A 19746-nucleotide genomic window follows, 5' to 3' on the forward strand; every position below is an offset into this window, starting at 1 on the left:
TCCCGCCTGACTACCTTTGAACTGGGACACCAGCTTTTTCCTGCCTTCAGACTCAAACCTAAACATCAGCTCTTCCTGGGCCTAGAGACTGCTGGCCTTTAGGCTAGATCTATATCTTCAGCTCTCATGGATTCCCACCTTGCAGTTCTTGGGACTTGTCAAACTCGATAATCATATGCATTAATTCCCTATAATAAATTTTACTAAACAGACAGACACATCCTGTTGCTTCCGTTTTTCTGGAGACTACTGACCAATACCAAACACAGTGATTCTCATGTTACCTTATTAAGTAAAAAAAAAGAGTATATAGCAGTATACAACACACTACCACCTACAAAGATAAGAAAGCGTGGATATATATACATATGCATATGGACATGTGTATGAATTTGTTTATTTTTGCAAAAACAAACACTGGTAGTATAAAAAGAAAAAAAAAGACAAAGGAAAATGGTTATCCACAGGAGGTGTTACCTGGTGTAATGCCTATATGACATAGTTGAATTTTGACCCTGTCCTAACTCTGCTTATCTTTAAGAAACAGGATACCTGTAATAAAAAGTTCTCTTTGTAATCAGACCAGTTGAGACCGGTTAGAACCAAGATATCTGACCTCATGAAAAGACCTTACATTTCATTGTAATCCATGCTAAATGAAATGGTACACCCACCAGTACCATGACAGTTGGCAATGACCATAACAACAACCAGAAGCCATAAAATGACACAATGGAAGGTGGCACCTTAGTTCTAGAAAGTTCACTGCCCATTTCCAGAGAGGACATGAATATTAATCCTCTTGCTTTTAATGCCCAATGTGTCATTAGAAAACCCTCTATTTTAACCCCCACCCAGTCCCTCAGTAGTGGAGAAGTTGAACTGTGAGTCATGCCTGCTTCTCAATTCATGGCAATCAAACAAAGCCTGCACTTCTTGATCCTCACTTACGTTTTGTGTACTGGTTTCGTGACCCTGAACAGGGAAGGACCCCATCTTTGGGGGAACCAGTTTCGTTGGTAACAGAGGCAGGTGTAAATGAAGAAAATAAAAGGTAGCTTTTTTGAGTGTATCTTTTTATAAAGTTTGACTTTTGAACCATGTAAAATGTTTTATAGTCTCCAAAATTAAAATAAGAACAAAAATCCCCAAAACTGAAAATAAAGTGAAATCAACTATATAGCAAATTGGTATTACAATCATACAGAAAAGAACTGTTTCAAGCAACTTTAAAGCATGTATTCTGATCCTTGATGGTATATGTTCTAAAGACAAAAGAACTGTAAAGAAATCTTAAATTTCATTCAGTTATTTATTTTTAAAAGATTGGTACTACAATTTTAAATCATTTTATGTAAATTTTAGGAAAAGGCTCACATATTAATGTAATTCAGAACCAAGTCCTTCAGTGTAACAGAAGAGAAACAGAAAACAAAGAAGTTAAGCAAATATAAAACAAAGTTGTTAAAACAAAAATCTTATAATATTAAATTGGAGTGGAAAAAAATCAACTAGGAATTTGAATATTTATATATGACTACATAATAAATAACATCTTTATTTTTGTAATTCTCTTTATCAAAAAGATGCAGAATAAAGCACACCCCATGCACATCTAGTGCACAGATGTTACTTTCCAAATGCCATTTCCCACTAAATGAAACTAGGATTCCCTGAAGAAACAGTTTGATTCTAGGTCTTGACAAGGGGAAGCAAATACTCATCTTTGCACTAGATAGCAAGAAAAGTGATGTAACACACAGAAGCAAACTTTGAGCTCCTGCTGCCTAATATGAAATTATTTGAACACCCCCCCCAAAAAAGACTAATAATAAAAAATGGAATAAATAAAAATCCAAGATGTTACAGTGACATTCCAAAAAAAAAACCACACAACCCACTTGTACTAATTGTAATTGACTATTATACCAATTACTTTTGTGAAAACTGGCAATTAAACAGAATTACATATTTTTTTAATTCTGCTTTTCTGTACAACATGTAATCATCATTTACTGTTTATAAAGGAAAGCTCCTATTTACAAAAGAATGCCGGCTAATGTCAAGAAATAATACAATTTTAAAAATAATTATTTTGTAACCCCAAATGAATTATTATTTAATAAATGGAAGTAAAACTACTGAAAGACTGTCAGAAAAGAGGACTGATTCACAAGCCAAAATATCACTCTACACATTACTTGTTAATTGTAAAGGGATAACATAAATTTACAATGGAAAGATTGAGTAGGTATCACCTTAAGCAAATGACATTTAGCATCTCTAATGGTGGTATACCTCAGAATAAAAACCTACTAATATGATGCAAAATGAAGTATGAAATGTCACCTAATAGATATTTTTGCAAAAATATCTGACCTGAATCAATCCCTTAGACCCAACTTTCAGTTTACAGGAAATAAATGAGATTGAGGAAATAAATAATTGGTCCCATAAGAAAACAACCAGATAATCCTGAATGTAGGACACAAAACTTGTTTGGAATTAGGATACAGATTATCAGAACAGCTCATACTATACAATTTAAAAAACAATGTATCAGGCTGGGCGCTGTGGTTTTTGCCTGTAATGCAGCATTTTGGGAGGGCGAGCGAGACAGATCACCTGAGGTCAGGAGTTCGAGACCAGCCTGGCCAACATGGCGAAACCCCATCTCTACTAAAAACACAAAAATTAGCAGGGCATGGTGGCACAGCTACTTGTGAGGCTGAGGCTGGAGAATTGCTTGAACCCAGGAGGTGGAGGTTGCAGTGAGTCGAAATTGTGCCATTGCACTCCAGCCTGGGTGATGAGAACAAAACTCTGTCTTAAAAATAAATAAATAACCCTTCCCCTCCCCAAAATATACTAAAAAGAAATCATGAGAGATGAGAATGCAAGGGGTCTAAAGGAACTAAATTACAGAGAAGCACAAGTACTTTCAAAATGAGAAGGGATCACAGGCACTGGGGCATTTGCTGAAATAGTACCTGAGCCGCAGAGGATCAAGTCTTCTAGGATTGAAATACTCTGCTGGATTAAAGGGGAATGGCAGAGCTTTTAACAACTGCTTGGCTGTGTGGCAGATTGAAATCTTTAAGAAACTCAAATATATTAATTATCTCCATTCTCCTCCTGATTCCCTCCACAGGTCTATTTATGAGTATGTGAAGGCAGCAAGAGCACTGGAGGCTGGGAGTGGGACTAAAAAGGAGAAAAAGATTAGGCTTATGTACTTCAAGAAGGTCACATCTGTAATATACACAGAACATGACTGATTCACTATCAAAGCGCTTGAAACCAAAAGTGAACTGAAACCATCTAAAGAGGTCATCCAGCTCCAACACAGCTCAGCTCTTGATGGTATCAGTGTTCAGTCTTTAATTCTAGCTGCCTGTCAGAGTAAAAAAAGCATGCCTCTCTGGAGAAAAATGGTATTTATCCCAATCTCTTCTAAACATAATGCCAGTATAAAAAAAGAATTACCACACATAAAGCAGGAAAAAATGATTTATAACCAAAAGAAAAAACAGCCAAAAGAAACAGATCCACAGATAAGACATGTCAGAATAAGCAGACAAAAACTTTAAAATAACGATTATACATTAAAAAAATAGAGAAAAAGACAACCCAAATGGATAAAAGCACAGAGAACTTGAACAGAAAAATTAAATCTCTAAAGAGCCAAATATTACAGAAAAACTGAGAAAAATGGTATCTTAGAAACATCTCTATTGGTAATTAATAGAAAAACCAAGAAAAATCAGTAAAGATATATAGAATACTCGAACAACACTATTAACCAGTCTGAATCAATAATTGCAAAATGCAGAATGTAGGATATTCTACAAATTAAATGACATTTATCTAAAAACTCAATGTTATGAAAAACAAAAAGAAGAACCTAAGAATTGTAACCAACAAATACAATGTATGAGATTTTATCGAATTTAGAGAAAAAAATATATATATGTAGATATATAAATTTAAAAATACATTTGAAGATAGAAAAATCTGAACTTATGAACAAGGTATTTTAAAAAATTGAAAGATTACTGTTAACTGTCTTATTGTGATGATGGTGTTGTGGTTATGCAGAAAAATTTCCTAATTCTTAGGAGATGTGTGCTAATAGATTTAGGGATAAAATATAATGTTACCTGCAATTTACTTTCAAATTGTTCAGGAAATAATGTGTTTAGAGTATATATTTCTCTGTATTTAAAGAGCTAAAAAAGGCAGATTCCTTTACTGAAGGTACAGTTATACCTTTATATCGTATTTTTCCTGTTTTATATATATACAGTACTATATAAACAGTACTATATATATATATATATATATATATATACACACACAGTACTATTATATATAAAAAGTACTATATATATATAAAGTAACGAACTGTGTGTGTGTGTGTGTGTATATATATATACATACATATATATTTATATATATATATATTAGTTTAGGTTCTGGGATTTTCTTGGTTTTTAATGCTTCATATTACATATAAAATTTTATTATTCTGTCCTCAGCAGGATACTGTCATTAAGGCTTACCTCGTATAACATATTCCCGTAAGTTTTAAAAGTATAACCAGAAACACACTTTTGTCCAACTCTTAGACCACTTTAGCTTTCAAACTAACATGGCTTTTAGAATTATCAAAAATACTTACAGCTCAAATTATAAATAAGTCAAGTTTCAAAATGTAATATTGTTTCAAAGTCTTTTCCCTCAACCTAGTTTTAGGTTTAAAGTAAAGACATTATACAACTTCTCTTAGTATTACTTCCGATAGTTAAGAAAAAAAGAAAAAAAGAAAGAAATTTAACCATATTTTGCCACTGTTTATTTTAACAGTATGACCTAAATTCCTATTAATGATTTTTCAACAGTTTACTTAAAAATGACCTGTTATAATATAATATTGATAAAACACATATCCAAGAAAAAAGAAAGAGTGAAGTTTGAGGTAGAGGCACTGTTCAAGCAGAAGGTATAATAAGCAAACGCTCCTATGAGAATACCACACATCAAAGTTCATTTAAGAGATATAGTTTGAGGGGTTACCTGCTGTATTATAATAGTACTTTAAAAACACTACTACTGCCGAGTGCGGTGACTTACACCTGTACTCCCAACACTTTGGGAGGCAAAGGTGGGTACATCCTGAGATCAGGAGTTCAAGACCAGCCTGGCCAAGATGGTGAAACCGTTACTACTAAAAATACAAAAATTAGCCAGGTGTAGTGGCTGGTGTCTATAGTCACAGCTACTCGGGAGGCTGAGGCAGGAACTGCTTAAACTCAAGAGGCAGAGGAGGTTGCAATAAGCTGAGATCACGCCACTGCACTCCAGCTGGGGCAACAGAGTGAGACTGTCTCCAAAAAAAAACAAAAAACAATGATGGTCTTAAACAGTGATAGTGCTGATTTCCTGACTGGATTACACTGCCACTTTCTCTTACAGGGGAACTATTTGGTTCAGTAATATGCCTCATTTTGTGTTTCTTAACTCAAGGAAGAAAATGTATATTCTGTATAACATCAGATTTATAACCATTTAGTCTCTAGAAACAGGCAAATAAAACTGAACATTTAACTCCAACCACCCATTTCCTATTATTCTGGCACCTTTCTTTAGTTCCTTAACTCCATTATTCTTTGACTCCACAATCCACTGACCGTACCACCTTTTCACTATTCCTTTTATTTTCAATACCCTTAATAGATAACATCATAATCACTAAAATGTAGGCCCCATCACCTCCCTGGCTCCTCTCTGAGTCGTCATACTTATTTGAACATTAATCCTAGTACAACACTGTCCTGTCAAACTCACTATCTCATTCACCAACCAAACTGTTTAACTATAATTTTGTGCCATGATTATTGAAGTAGTCTTCTAACTGGGTTCCCTTACTGACACCTTACCCTTCCTATAGTCTATTATTTATACAAAAATTAATTCTTAAGATTTCTTGACACCTTGTAAAAGGTGAATAAAATCCTGTCACTTCCTTTGTCAAAATATCCAATGACTTCTCATTTCACTCAGAGTAAAAGCCAATGTCTTTAAAATGGTCCACAAGACCCTACAAAATCTAGCTGTTCACTATCTTATTTTCTACTTCTCTCCCTCTGTTTGCTCTAATCACACTGGTATCCTGGCTGTTTCTGAAACATGCCAGCAAGCCTCTACGTCAAGGTCTTTAGACTCGGCAGGGCTGGTTTACTCTCTTATTTCCTTTATGTCATTGGCACACATCACAACTGAATCATATATCAAAAATTTAAGATTTAAAAAATTTTAAGATGCTTTAAGACTTTAAATTTTAGAACTCGCTTTTACTTGAATCTAAATTATCTAAAGAACTTTCTGGTTTTTTTTTTTGAGACAGAGTCTTGATCTGTTGCCAGGCGCCAGGCTGGAGTGCAGTGGTACGATCTTGGCTCACTACAGCCTCCACCTCCTGGGTTCCAGCAATTCTCCTGCCTCAGCCTCCTGAGTAGCTGGGACTACAGGCATGCACCACCACGGCCAGCTAATTTTTGTATTTTTGTAGAGACGGGGTTTCACCATGTTGGCCAGGATGGTCTTGATCTCTTGACCTCATGATCCACCTGCCTCGGCATCCCAAAGTGCTGGGATTACAAGTGTGAGCCACCACATCCAGCCCTATCTAAAGAAATTTCTATACCATAACTTATTAATGAGTCAAGTATTGTTATATTTAAATGTACTGTATTTAAATGTATTAAATGAATTTAAAGCCATATTTTTTTTGAGATGGAGTCTCTTTCTGTTGTCCAGGCTGAAGTGCAGTGGTACGATCTCAGCTCACTGCAACCTCTGCCTCCCAGGTTCAAGTGATTTTCCTGCCTCAGCCTCCTGGTAGTTGGGATTACAGGTGCATGCCACTATCCCTGGCTAATTTTTGTATTTTTAGTAGAGTATGTCAAAAATAGTTTTATTTAAAAAGGTGAATGCAACAAACCTAGGGAAAGTGAAGCTAAAGGGCAAAAAGTTATTTAAAAGACAGCATCTCTTTCACAGTATTTCTGGTATTCTACTTCGGTACTAAGAATTATACACAGCGTTATTTAGAATTAAGAGTTTCAACAACACATTAGAAACCAAAAATGTTACTTAATAAAAGTACTCACCTACAACACCATTCAATACGACCTTCGCCCTCACAAGTTTTTGCCCAATGATTATCTGCCAAATTTTTCATTGCAACAGCATATTCACAAAGAGTTTCTTCATCCTCACAGTGTTCTCGCCAGATCTTATCAAAATCTCCCACTAAAAACAATGAAACAAATGAATTAAGTGGAAACATGTCAGACTCTTGAAATAAGTTTTAGCACAACAAATTATTTAAAAATATAAGCAAAATCATAAAGTAAAACTTCATAAATTTAAAACATTTAAAATGTTTAAATATATGTTTAAATTGTTTAAATAGAAATATGTTTAAATCAAAGTTCTTTTATGTAAAGAGCTACATCATTTTAATTATGATTACTTAATGAATGTTATCATTTTGAACAGATTTGTGAAGCTGGAAAAACTGACAAAACATAAGCAGATACTGTACATATGAATTATCAGTTAATAAACCAAAGACATGCTGGTAAGGAACAAGTATGGCTGAGTGCTTAAGAATTAATTTTCCTGTTACTGTTGGGCAATATGACTTGCCATAAACCTGCTTCTTGACTGCTATTTTCTTGTATTTCTCTTGACTGTTATTTTCTTTTATTTCTACATATATTAAAAAGGGGTTGGTAGATAAGATGATAACATAAATTAAGCAATCAAGTACATATTTCTATTTACACACCTGGACTTGCTCTAGACATCCTGTGCTTTAAAAAATTATAATTCTATATCAAAAATGTTGCCTTGAAAGAAATTACTTTAGAGGCCTCATCAAAGTTTTAAGCCTTAAAAAATGTCCCATATAAAAACTATAAGCTGACCACATTACCCAGTCAGCTACTACCTTTTTGTTAACAAAAAAGTCATCACAATATAAAATTGGAAACATCACTGTGATGATGAATAAAGGTAGAAGAATGCTGTTGCTAAATAAAGGATATTAATGCAACTGTAATGGTAAAAGAGTAAACAAAATTTATCAAGGTAGTTTTCATTCATTGTCCTTGAACATAGGAGTTAGGTTCTCATGCTCCATAATGAAATGTAGGCAATTATTTGGTGACAGAATAAGCTATAAATAGAACAGCCAAATGTGGGACATAATTATATTAAAATTCTTCCACCACTTAGAATTATTAAATTCTTACATTTAAGAGGTGTGTTTTGTGTTGTTTTGTTTTGGCTCACTGCAACCTCCGCCTCCCAGGTAAAAGTGATTCTCTGCCTCAGCCTCCGGAGTAGCTGGGATTACAGGCACCCACCACCATGCCTGGCTAATGTTTGTATTTTTAGAGAGATGGGGTTTCACCGTCTTGGCTAGGCTGGTCTTGAACTCCTGACCTCGCAATCCACCCACCCTGGCCTCCCAAAGTGCTAGGATTACAAGAGCGAGCCACCATGCCCGGCCAAAAGGTTTTCTGTTTTGTTTTTAACATAGAAGGAATTAAAATAGTTCAAATGTAACAATCAATATTTAGCTATTCATATTTGAAAAACTTCCAACTAATCCAATTTACTGGTTATTTTAGGGTCTGCAGTCTAATAAGAACTGAGTTGAAAATCAAACTATTAGCCTTCTAATTTGATCAAGAAAGAAGGGTAAGGGTATAAACAAATCCTCACAAACACATTGTTCAGTTAAGATGACTATATCAGTCTGAGTCTCGGCCTTAATAGTGATTTTAAACCTGAGAGAATTATTTTTGAGGGGATTGTGTACTCATTTACAAGTATTTCCATTAATCACTAACATTTGAGTAGTGACTGGGCTCTCAATTTGTTATATATCAGATTGGCAATAACTGTTAAAAGAGCAGGCAAAAGTTTTCAAAATTCTCAAAAATTCCTCACTTTTAGAAATGTTTAGGTATTCAAGTTCAATCAGAATGCTCAGTGAATACTGAGCCTTATGATTTATTTTAATATAATAACCCATGTTCTTTTTTAGCAGTGACCTAAACTCCTACTGTTTTTTCCCAGCAGTTTCACTTAAAAATGACCTTATGTGATAAAATAACTATTGATAAAACACAAGTCTAAGAAAAAAAAAGAAGGGTAAAGTCTGAGGCAGATTCATTGTTCAAGAAGAATGTATAAGCAAATGCTCCTGTGAGAATACCACATATCAAAGTTAGTTTAAGAGATCCAGTTTTAGGGCTTGCCTGCTGTATTGGAATATTAATTTAAATGCATTACTGCTTTCCTCAGTTTTCGCAACATCTTTCAGATAGATGTATTTATTTATCAAGCCTCTAAATAGAACTTCAGAAAGTGAAGTCTTTGAAACAATATTTTAATTAATGATACTCTCATAAACCTATAATGGTTCATAATACTATTTCTGACTTTATCCATCAAATTTGATATTAAATCATTCATTAAGGTATTATATAATTTTAAAGGTGGTTCATCAAGTCTAGAAGGCCTTTTTTTGAACTTGTTTCACTATCCTATAGAATTAAATGTGCTGTTAATAGGATTCACTCAAATAAAAGTACTATGATAAAACATATTTGGGAAAAGCTATGCTTAACACAAACCTATTTTCCTTTCCTTTCTGTAAGACTTCTTAGTTTAGATTCTATAGAGGGTACAACTTGGCCAGGTGCAGTGGCTCATGCCTGTAAGTTTAGCACTTTGGGAGGCCAAAGCGGGCATACCACCTGAGGTCAGGAATTTGAGACCAGCCTGACCAACATGGTAAAACCCCACTTCTACTAAAAAATACAAAATTAGCCAGCCACAGTGGTGCATGTCTATAATTCCAACTACTTGGGAGGCTGAGGGCTATCTGCTTCATTGAAGTTCTAAGGAAGACGGTGGTGCATGTCTGTAATTCCAACTACTTGGGAGGCTGAGGGCTATCTGCTTCATTGAAGTTCTAAGGAAGAATTCAAACTTTGTAGGCTAACACAACTGAGATTAACCACAGAAAACTTCAATTTAATGTTTTCATTAACATTAAAGAGTCTGCAAACTCTCACAAAGTATGTTGACACTAATGTGTGACTCATAAAGTGCAGTATATTTAAATACATAACTGGCAGTAGATGATGCAATTGTATATACTTTTCCTTCTTTCAACAGATTTTCTTTAAAAAATACTCTATATTAAACACTACAGAAAATAATTAAAGTCAATAAGCAGGTACTGGTATCAAAAAAAAAAGGTGGGGGGAGAAGACATGTAAAGAGAACGTGGTAAATACTATAAAAGAGATATGAACCTAACATGTTCCTTATATCCTATGTAAGGCATCCTGGATCCAAAACCTTTAATTCAAGTATTTATAAAATAAAAATGTTTCAAACTCTGACTATGTATACATTTTTTTAAAAGTTTGGTGGTTACAAAATTGAACATAAAGCATAGCTAGCCTTCAGTAGTGAGAAAATTCTACTTCCCAAAATACCTCTGAAAGCTTAAGGTATTTTAAAAAATAAATGAAATTATTAAAACAGAATGAGAAAAATTAAGTATTTTCATAATAACCCATTATTTGTTTTTATAGTATTTAAAATAATAATTTTTAAATTTTAGGCAAAGTTTTTCAAAATCCAATTTTGGATTCTAAAATCCAAAAAATGTTAAGGCCCACCAGTGCCTAGTATACATATTTAAAACTCCTCTACCAACTCAGTCAAACTGCATATACAAAGAATATATTTAAACTTAATTTTAAGGATATGTTATCACTTAGTTATCATGTCAACTAATAATTAAAAGATATATTATCTAATGACAATATTTTTTCATTATTGAAACATAAATCAGGAGCTAGAACTTTATGAAGTTTGCATAAAAGGTCTAGTCAATACACGATAAGAAATATTTAGGTCTTCAAGTTCAATCAGAAGGTTCAATGAATTAATAATTAGCCTTGTGATTTATTTCAATATAATGGGATCTGTAAATGACTCAAAATTGTTGTGATTAAGAACTAATTTTCTTACCCATTTCTTCATAGGGATTCTAGAAAAAATACATGTGTCTTAAAAGTGAGAGAAAGAGACAGAGATAGGTCCAAGGGGGAAAGGAGGCGTGAACAACAAAATCTGCAATGGGTATGCACATTTCACTTTGACCAACTACCGAGAATTCAAAAATTATTTTTAGAAAGCACAGTTTAAAAACATATACTCTATAGCCTAGCTTGAAATTACTATTATAATTAATAAACATTTTAGGGTCAAAGTAAAAGAATAAATAACAAAGAGAAAATCAGTAATCATTTCTTCAAATATATAATTTTAAAATCACCATAAAGCTCTGCCTAGTCTAAAAGATGGTCATACGATTGTCTCACAGAATTCTAGAACAAAGTTCACATTAACATGACTTCTATTTACTATATTCTCATAACATTTAAACTTTTTTAAACACCCATTTTAAAAAACAAATTCATAATTTTAAACATGACTGATGCCAACTTAAAGTTGCCAAACCAAGTTCAATGTGAAAATCAGTGAACCAAATTATTCTGAATCTTGATCTCATATCAAGGTAATACCATGATTACTGCATTGACTAAACTCACCTTCAAAACATTATATGTCACAACTAAAAAATACATTAAAAGCTACTAAAAAAAAGACAATGACAACTAGGAAAGAATAGTACATTTATTAATTTTAAAAGAGTTCCATTTTTAATAACTTTGTGATTAAGATATTATTACACTGTAACCGCCTTTCTAAAAAACAAGTACAAGCAAATGAGTTGAAAAGTATTTTTGCGGGCTGGGTGGGTGGCTCATGCCTGTAATCCCAGCACTTTGGGAGGTCAAGGCGAGCGGATCACAGGGTCAGGAGCTCAAGACCAGCCTGGCCAACCTGGTGAAACCCCGTCTCTACTAAAAATAATTAAAAAAATTAGCCAGGCACAGTGGTGTGTACCTGTAATCCCAGCTCGGGTGGCTGTGGCAGGAGAATTGCTTGAACTGAAACTCGGGAAGCAGAGGTTGCAGTGGCCTGAGATCACACCACTACACTCCAACTAGAGCGAGACTGTCTCACACACACATACATAAAAAAAGTATTTTTGCTCCATGTAACATCAAGCAGCAGCTCTAAAACAGTTTCAAAATCAGAAGAATCTCTAAACTATTTCTTTAGGGTTGATACTATTCTTCCTTTATGAATTAACCTCTCTCCTGCCATCTGGGATAGCATTTTTTTTCCTTCAACAAGTAACTGAATTCATATTTTCTTCAAGAGGGTTTATCTGCCTCCCACTTGATCATCTTACACCTCCCACATCTGCCATTCTTATGGCACTCTGTCACTTATTTATACATATTGTCTATTAAAACTAGGTGTGATTTTCCCATTAGAAAGTATAAAAGGAAAAGCAAAGACTACTTATGATTTTTTATATAAATTACAGAAGTTAATTAGGGTGCTCAGTCAATGGAGGACAAAATATTTAAATTTTCATCATGTTCAAACAATAAAGAAAACACCAAAATTATAAACTAATCAAAGTACTTGCTAAGATAAAATTCAACCTACATTTGATGGTTGTCAGCAAGTAGTAGTGACTCAAAAGCAGAATTTAAATTTTTCAAGAGTTCCTAGGTTCAGAAAAGCAATAAATTCAATGTCATTTTTCCAGAGGCCATTGTTTTAAGCTTATTTAAAAAGCCTTCTTCACTTTGCGTTACTGTCAAAAGAAAAACTTTCAGCTGACAGTCCAGTCATATCCATTATGTTCTTTAATAGCAGTACACAGATGTTTGTGAAAAGTTTAGTAGCTCAAGGAGAAAAGAATGGTAACACCACCAAATAAAGAATTACTTATATGTGAGAAAAATGAATAGGTGGTGACAAAGTTAACACATTTTTACATGCCAGGATCATGTGATGTTTAGAGACACATTCAAAATAATATCATTTTTCTCAATAAGTCTATCATAATTCTCATTTTTAAGACATACAAAGCACAGAAAATAAGAAAATTAGCAAGTACAAATCTGATGTCATTTAAAAAATACATTTTCAAACCATGTATCTGATACGAGGTTAATATCCAAAAGATTATATATTTATATATATACACACACACGCACGTTTTATATATATATATATATTCAAAAGTTATATATATATAACTCATATAACTGAATAGCAAAAATCCAAATAATCTGAATAAAAAATGAGCAGTGACTGAATAGATACTTTTCCAAAGACAACATAAAAAATGGCCAATGGGTATATAAAAGGGTATATAAAAGCAAGTTAAAACCACAATGAGATACTACCTCCCATCTGTCAGGATGGCTATTATCAAAAAGTCCAATGATAACAAGGGTTGGTGAGGATGTGGAGGAAAGTGAATCCTGTATACTTATGTTGGGTATGTAAATTAGTACAGCCAAAACATTATGGAAGTTCCTAAAAAAATTAAAAATAAAACTACTATATGATTCAGTAATCTCACTCCTGGGTATTTATCGAAAGGAAACGAAATCAGTATGTTAAAGAGATATCTGCAATCCTGTACTCACTGTGGCATTACTCACAATAGCTAAGAAATGAAAATAAATGGAGATGAATCCATAGTGAAAAGATATGTGGGACTGAGAGCGTAGAGAAAGACTGACTGCCAAGAAGCCTGAGAAAATTTTGGCAGTAATGGAAATGTTCTATACCTTATTGTGGTAATGGTTTTACAGAGGTGCATCCATTGTCAAAACTCATGGAATTATATACTTTAAGTAGACACAATTTACTGTACATGAATCATACCTCAATAAATTTAATTTTTAAAAATGATGTGCTACAAGCATGGCATATGTTACATAATTAAAATTATATTTCATTACATTTCAGGGCCATCAAATTCTCTGAAATAGCAAAACAAAAAAAGCAAACGTAAGTATCAAAAGTCTTTTATAATTCAGAACAATTTATTTGATTCTGACTTAGGCATATTGCCTATTGGCCTTAAGATGCCTTAACTGTAGATGACCAGATTACCATATTCTAGTTCAAAGTACCTTTCATGGTCATTTTCTCTAACAGGAAGTAAGTAAAGAAACTCATGACGAAGTGGAAATAAGTCCAGCTACCATTTCAAGGCATTAAAACAAAATGTTCAGAATTCAGATTGTCTCACATAGTTAAACCAGTCTTCTCAGCTGTTGAGCACCTGATACAGTGACACATCTAAAAGTGAGATTAAAAAAAATCCAAGATGTTTGGTGATGAAGAACCAAAAAAGTAACCAGAAAACAAAAAGTTTGAAAACCTGCATCTTATAGCCAACATGTTATAAATAGTCATTTCTCTAATGTGGGAGGAAAATACCACCCATATTCTGATGTGCCAAAAAGGTTGGACTTTTTATATAAAAACTTAGAAACATAAACAGCAAAAGAGGGCAAAAAAAAAAAAAAAAAAGAAAAGAAAAACTCGTTCTAATACTGAGGAGACTAAGGAACAATCTAGGTTAAAAATTCCAGGCGCCATCCAATCTTTAATGTCATAGTCCCTAAATGCATTGAAGCAGTATAGCCACCGATACAAGAGCTGTTATTTTTAAATTTGTATTTTATAGGCTTAGTGTGTTTTCTATGTGCCAAATGTTATTTTAAATGTTTTTCAAATATTAACTCATTTAATTATAATATCAATCCACTGAAGTAGATATTTTATTTTACGAATGAGGAAACAGAAGTAAAGTGATTAAGTAACTTCCAAGGTTACACAACAAACCTGGTAGTCAAAAGCTAAAGTCATGCTCCTAACCACAAACTCTGCTTCTCTTCATAAGTTTTTAATTCATGAACTTTTATGGATATGAGCAAAGCTTTGCAATAGCGGAAAGTACACTCTACTAACTACAAACAAATGGTCTTTTGTCAGTCAAATGCAGTTATTTAGTCTCTGCAACTGCATTATTTGTTGGATTTCTGGCAGTGGTTCTCAACTCTGGCTGCCAATTCTGGGTGAACATTGGAATCGCCCAGAAGTTTCATTTAATTGGTCTGGAGTGGCAACTGGTCATTTATTTTAACACTCCCCTGATGAATCCAACATGTAGCTAGGGCTCAAAACCAATGCTCTATGGCAAGGTTTGTGAACTTAAATGCCTGGCCAAATAATATAGAGAGCAGGGGGCTTCAGACAACCTTGAGAGTCTAATTTAGTTAAAAAAATGCTAGATTAAACAATATCTACAAACATTGGCTCATGGTGTATCTTATATTCTTGGAACAGCCTTTTATTAAAACGTATCAATGATAAAACTACTTAACCCAAAATTCAAGTCTCTGAACACATGCTCTAAGGGAGATGAAAAGAATTCAAGAAAAATCAGAACCAGTGTCAACAACATGTTATTCCCTTGTAAAAGTGAACTTCACAGATGGGTCTATGACCACACAGAGCACTTGCTTAGTTTAACTTTCAACTTTTGAACAAAAGGATTTATGAATAGCGTTTTGGAACTTAATTTTCTTAAGTTTAATTAAAAAATCTTATCCTAATTTCTATATAAATGGAAATGGATACTCAGATGCTGCTCTAAATGCATGAGGATTGACCGTCTATTCTACAATAACTACAGCAATGGGTATTAGTATATCTACACTTAAAGCACAATAAATCAGTATAGTTTAGTGGTTCTCAGATGTTAGATTTTGTAACCAGTATAAATTTCACTTCAAACTTGAGACTGATATTGGGGTTGCAAAATTTTTATCTATAAATATAAACAAATACACAAAACTATTACCATATTACCAACAGAGAGAGAGACATACATTATACCCACTAAAACATCCTTATGAGAACAAAGGTACTGTAATAGTGAAAGGATATATTTACCATTATATTTATAGAAAAATAGAATGATATTCAGAATAACTTGGATCATTTAAAAAAGGGTAAAATTAATCTAATATATTCAATTTAAGAAGACATGAGCATAAATTTTTTTAAGAAAAGATAGGTATCCAAAAGTTAAAGTTTTAAGGTTATGAATACAAAAAGATTAAACTCAACTATCTGGAAATATTTATATTAGCTTCTTTTGTGTGTGTGCCTTAAATCTACAAGGCCTGGTGCTATGAACTAAGGCTATAGAGATAAAAGGCAGAGTTTTACTCAAGGAACTAAGTTTAGTGGGAAAAACAGACAAACCAACTGGTAACTTATAAATACCATAAAGGTAGGCACAATTGCGCTTTGGAAGCACAAGGTAAGAGGGGCATTTACGTAGGGGCACATATTTACAGTGGATACTGTGCTAGGTGCTGTACACAACTGTGTTTGTGGAGATGGGGTAGCAATAATTAAAAAAAACCCAGATCTTTGTTTCAAGAGTGCACATTTTAATAAACTGGCCTAAAAGATCAACCATGAAGAGGTCATTTCAAGAGGCCTGAAGATCAGACTCTAAGCATAATCCTTAATAATCTAGATTTAAAGTTGTTAAAAAAAAATTATGCTGCCAATATTCCTGTATATAATTACTTCTGATTTAAAGAGGTACATTTTAGAAAATTTTACAGAAGGAAGAGGGGAAGGGATAATGCCCAGGAGCCATCCAATCCTTAAGGCTACCCTGAAGACATAATGAAGGAATGGCTACAGTTAACACCTCTATTATTTATGTTACTTGAAGAGGGCAGGGATCCTGTTGCTTTTGCTAATTAGAAAGGACTAATAAAAACAGAAGTTCCAAAAGTACTTATGATAAGGAGGGAAAGTCTCAACTTAATCGTCAAATGTGAACAATGTATGAGATTACTCTAGCAAATTAACAAAAATACTGCAGGAAGTGAAGATTATAAGAGGAGCTATGTGACAAATGTGCCTGACTTATTTAGACATAAAGAAATGGAAAACTAATATGAAAATGTGTCAAAACTATCAATGAAGAAATTTAAAGACAACTTCTTACAGTGTGACTTAAAAACAAGTAGCTCTTTACACAGTGGTGTAGCAAGAATATCTATTATTGAAAAATCATTAACTCATTCAGTTATCTCAACTGATGTTACACTCTGTATACTGTATTTTTATTACAGAAATAAGTATTTCATAGGCACATGAGTAAGGAATGAATGTGAGAAACAATTAGAACTCCTAGGTCAAGTAGATCCTTTAGTTAAGTTCCCTGCTCTTTTCTGTGCAACAGAAAAATCTTAGTTCAATGTTTTCTCAGAAAGTGTTCTAATGATCACCTGCATCAGAATCACATAAGGATTATTAAATATGCAGATTCCTGGGCCCCAATCTCAGATCCACCAGACTGTTTTCTGGGGACCTAAGAATCAGCATTTTAAACAGTTCACCAGAAGATTCTGGAGCCCACTAACATTTTAAGACTCGGACTCTTTCAAAATCAAAGCAAATCAGTATTTTCTTAAGCAATATTAGAGTAAACCTAATTTTACCTTTTCTTGAGGACTTTAGTCTGTCACTATGAACATCTTCACTCTAATGCAAATTAATCATAAATGGCAGCAGATATAGTTCTACTACTATATTAGTAGCCAGCATAGCAGACACCCAATCCCTGGAAGTATTCCTTGTGTTCTGTGGTAGTACCACTTTCTTCTTCCAAACCCTAACTACTAGAGTCTTCCAAGGACCTGTCTTCAGTTCTAGATTATCATTACTCCACTGTGCAGTTTACTTGCCTCATAGCTTCAACCTCCACGTAGAGCACTTCCAAATCCTAAATTTCCAAAGGATACATTGCAAACTAAATCAATACTACTATCTCTATGATTAATCAATCTGCCTGACTACCCTGTTCCTCTTGCCCCCAACCCCTACTATTTCCAAAGTATGCTAATAGCTACATACATTTTCCCAGGAAAGAAATATTGGCATCATTTTGGACCCTTCTTTACTTTCACTAAAACTGCATATTCTGATCTTCAAAGTCTCTGTCTTCTATTTACATCATCCCTACTGTTGTTTACGCCATTATTAACTTTAGGTCAGGTTAGTATAAAAGCCTTCTTTGGCCTAGATTCCTCCGACTACAATAACTGTGTTCCTCAGCCTCTTTGTCCACTGTGTACTCTGGAAGTTTTTACATATACAGATTTCTGTGTTCCACAAAGTTCCAAAGATGATACTGATGTGAAACCAAGGCCAAGAACCGCTACATTTGTGGGTTTATTTTCCATTAAACAAATTTTCCAGTAAACAATCAAGGAATCTGTACCAATGCTTTTGGTTTCTAATACATCTTTTCAACTACAAAAAAATCCCTAAAAAGATTATTAGTCTTTGTAACAAGGCATAACAAAATCAAATAGCTAAATACTAATGTACATTGTATACCTACATGCCCTTCAATGAACTGACTATATAAATGGTCTGTTTATCTTTTAGTATTACTGATTATTGAACTATCTTCATTGTTTTCTCTTCTATTGGGAATGGTGATTCAAACTCTCCGAGTGCAAATTTAACAGGACCTTCTGTGGACAATCTTCACCTTATTTATTTCACGGATCAGGCAAATAATCTATCAGAAAAAGCTTTCTGATTCAAAAACAGAGCAAAACCTCTCTTGACAAAAAGAATCTGTTAAAAGTTTCTTAGGGTCTTGGAGTTGGTAAAAATTTTAAAGCAGTTGTGTTTAAAGTCCACTGAGAATAAAATAAGAAAAGTTCAATTAAAAGGAGTCTCCTTCTAATTTTTCAAACAACTTTAAAACTTTGTTCCTGGAAAAACACAAACATTACATGCGTTCTCTTATTTTTAGACTTTTTTGTTTAAAGTGATTATAATTCAAAGGTTCTCCTTCCCTCATAATTTTCACTTCAAATTTCATTTCAAATGTTTGTTGGAGAATAGTCACAAATATATTTTTCAGCTTATCCTACACTGTGATTCTAATTCACCTGTTAAGATCACCACCTAATTCCATGATCTTAAGAATACCTCTTTTAAGTTTAATACATATTTTTATTTTGTTGTGATTGATTTATAAGCTGCAGGTGTTTATGTGATAAACTGTTTTAAATTTGTTTCATATGTAAAATAAGTAAATTCAGGGATTGAATAAGTTGATAAAATGTCCCAAAGATATTCACAAGATAGATTAAAAAATCAAAACTAAATGTAAGGAAAAGTGTACTTTTACTCCTGCCAACTGCAGCCTTTTACATTTTCTTTCATAAATTTTGACATGAATGCTTTAAGTTTAGAAAGAGAAATGCCGGCATAAAAGCAATCTTTGTAGGAATGGGTTCATGTGTATCACATAAAGACAACCAAAAACACACATGGCTCTACTTCAGTTCTTGATTTGATACATACTTGTCAGGCTCATCTGATTAAATAATGAAGTTCCTGTTTGAAAAGCAAAACTAGCTGTTTTTTTCCAATTAAAAAAGCAGTCTATAACTCTTACACACTTAAAATATTTTTAGTTTACATGGAGGTCAAATTTTTAAAATTATGTATAGCAAAGACAGAAAACACCTATATGTGCAAGCATATTTCCATTTATATAACCTCATTTAAAAGACTGCCCCTTAACTGTCAATGGCAGGCACCAGAAATATCCCCTCTCATCACCACTGCTAAGCATTTCTTTTCAGT

The 19746-nt window shown here is 33.4% G+C and overlaps 1 protein-coding gene across 4 annotated transcripts in view; it reads right to left on the reverse strand.

The window, feature by feature from the left end:
* The window catches only part of SAMTOR (S-adenosylmethionine sensor upstream of mTORC1), a 100578-nt gene that overhangs the window by 77281 nt on the left and 3551 nt on the right, over positions 1–19746 (reverse strand). For all 4 annotated transcript variants that reach the window (XM_002751698.6, XM_054237450.2, XM_078342108.1 and 1 more), the window contains exon 2: positions 7173–7314. In XM_002751698.6, coding sequence (XP_002751744.3) covers positions 7173–7314 — 142 coding nt within the window. The remainder of the gene's footprint in view (positions 1–7172; positions 7315–19746) is intronic.

Source organism: Callithrix jacchus, chromosome 11, assembly GCF_049354715.1.
Source record: "Callithrix jacchus isolate 240 chromosome 11, calJac240_pri, whole genome shotgun sequence".
NCBI lineage: Eukaryota > Metazoa > Chordata > Mammalia > Primates > Cebidae > Callithrix > Callithrix jacchus.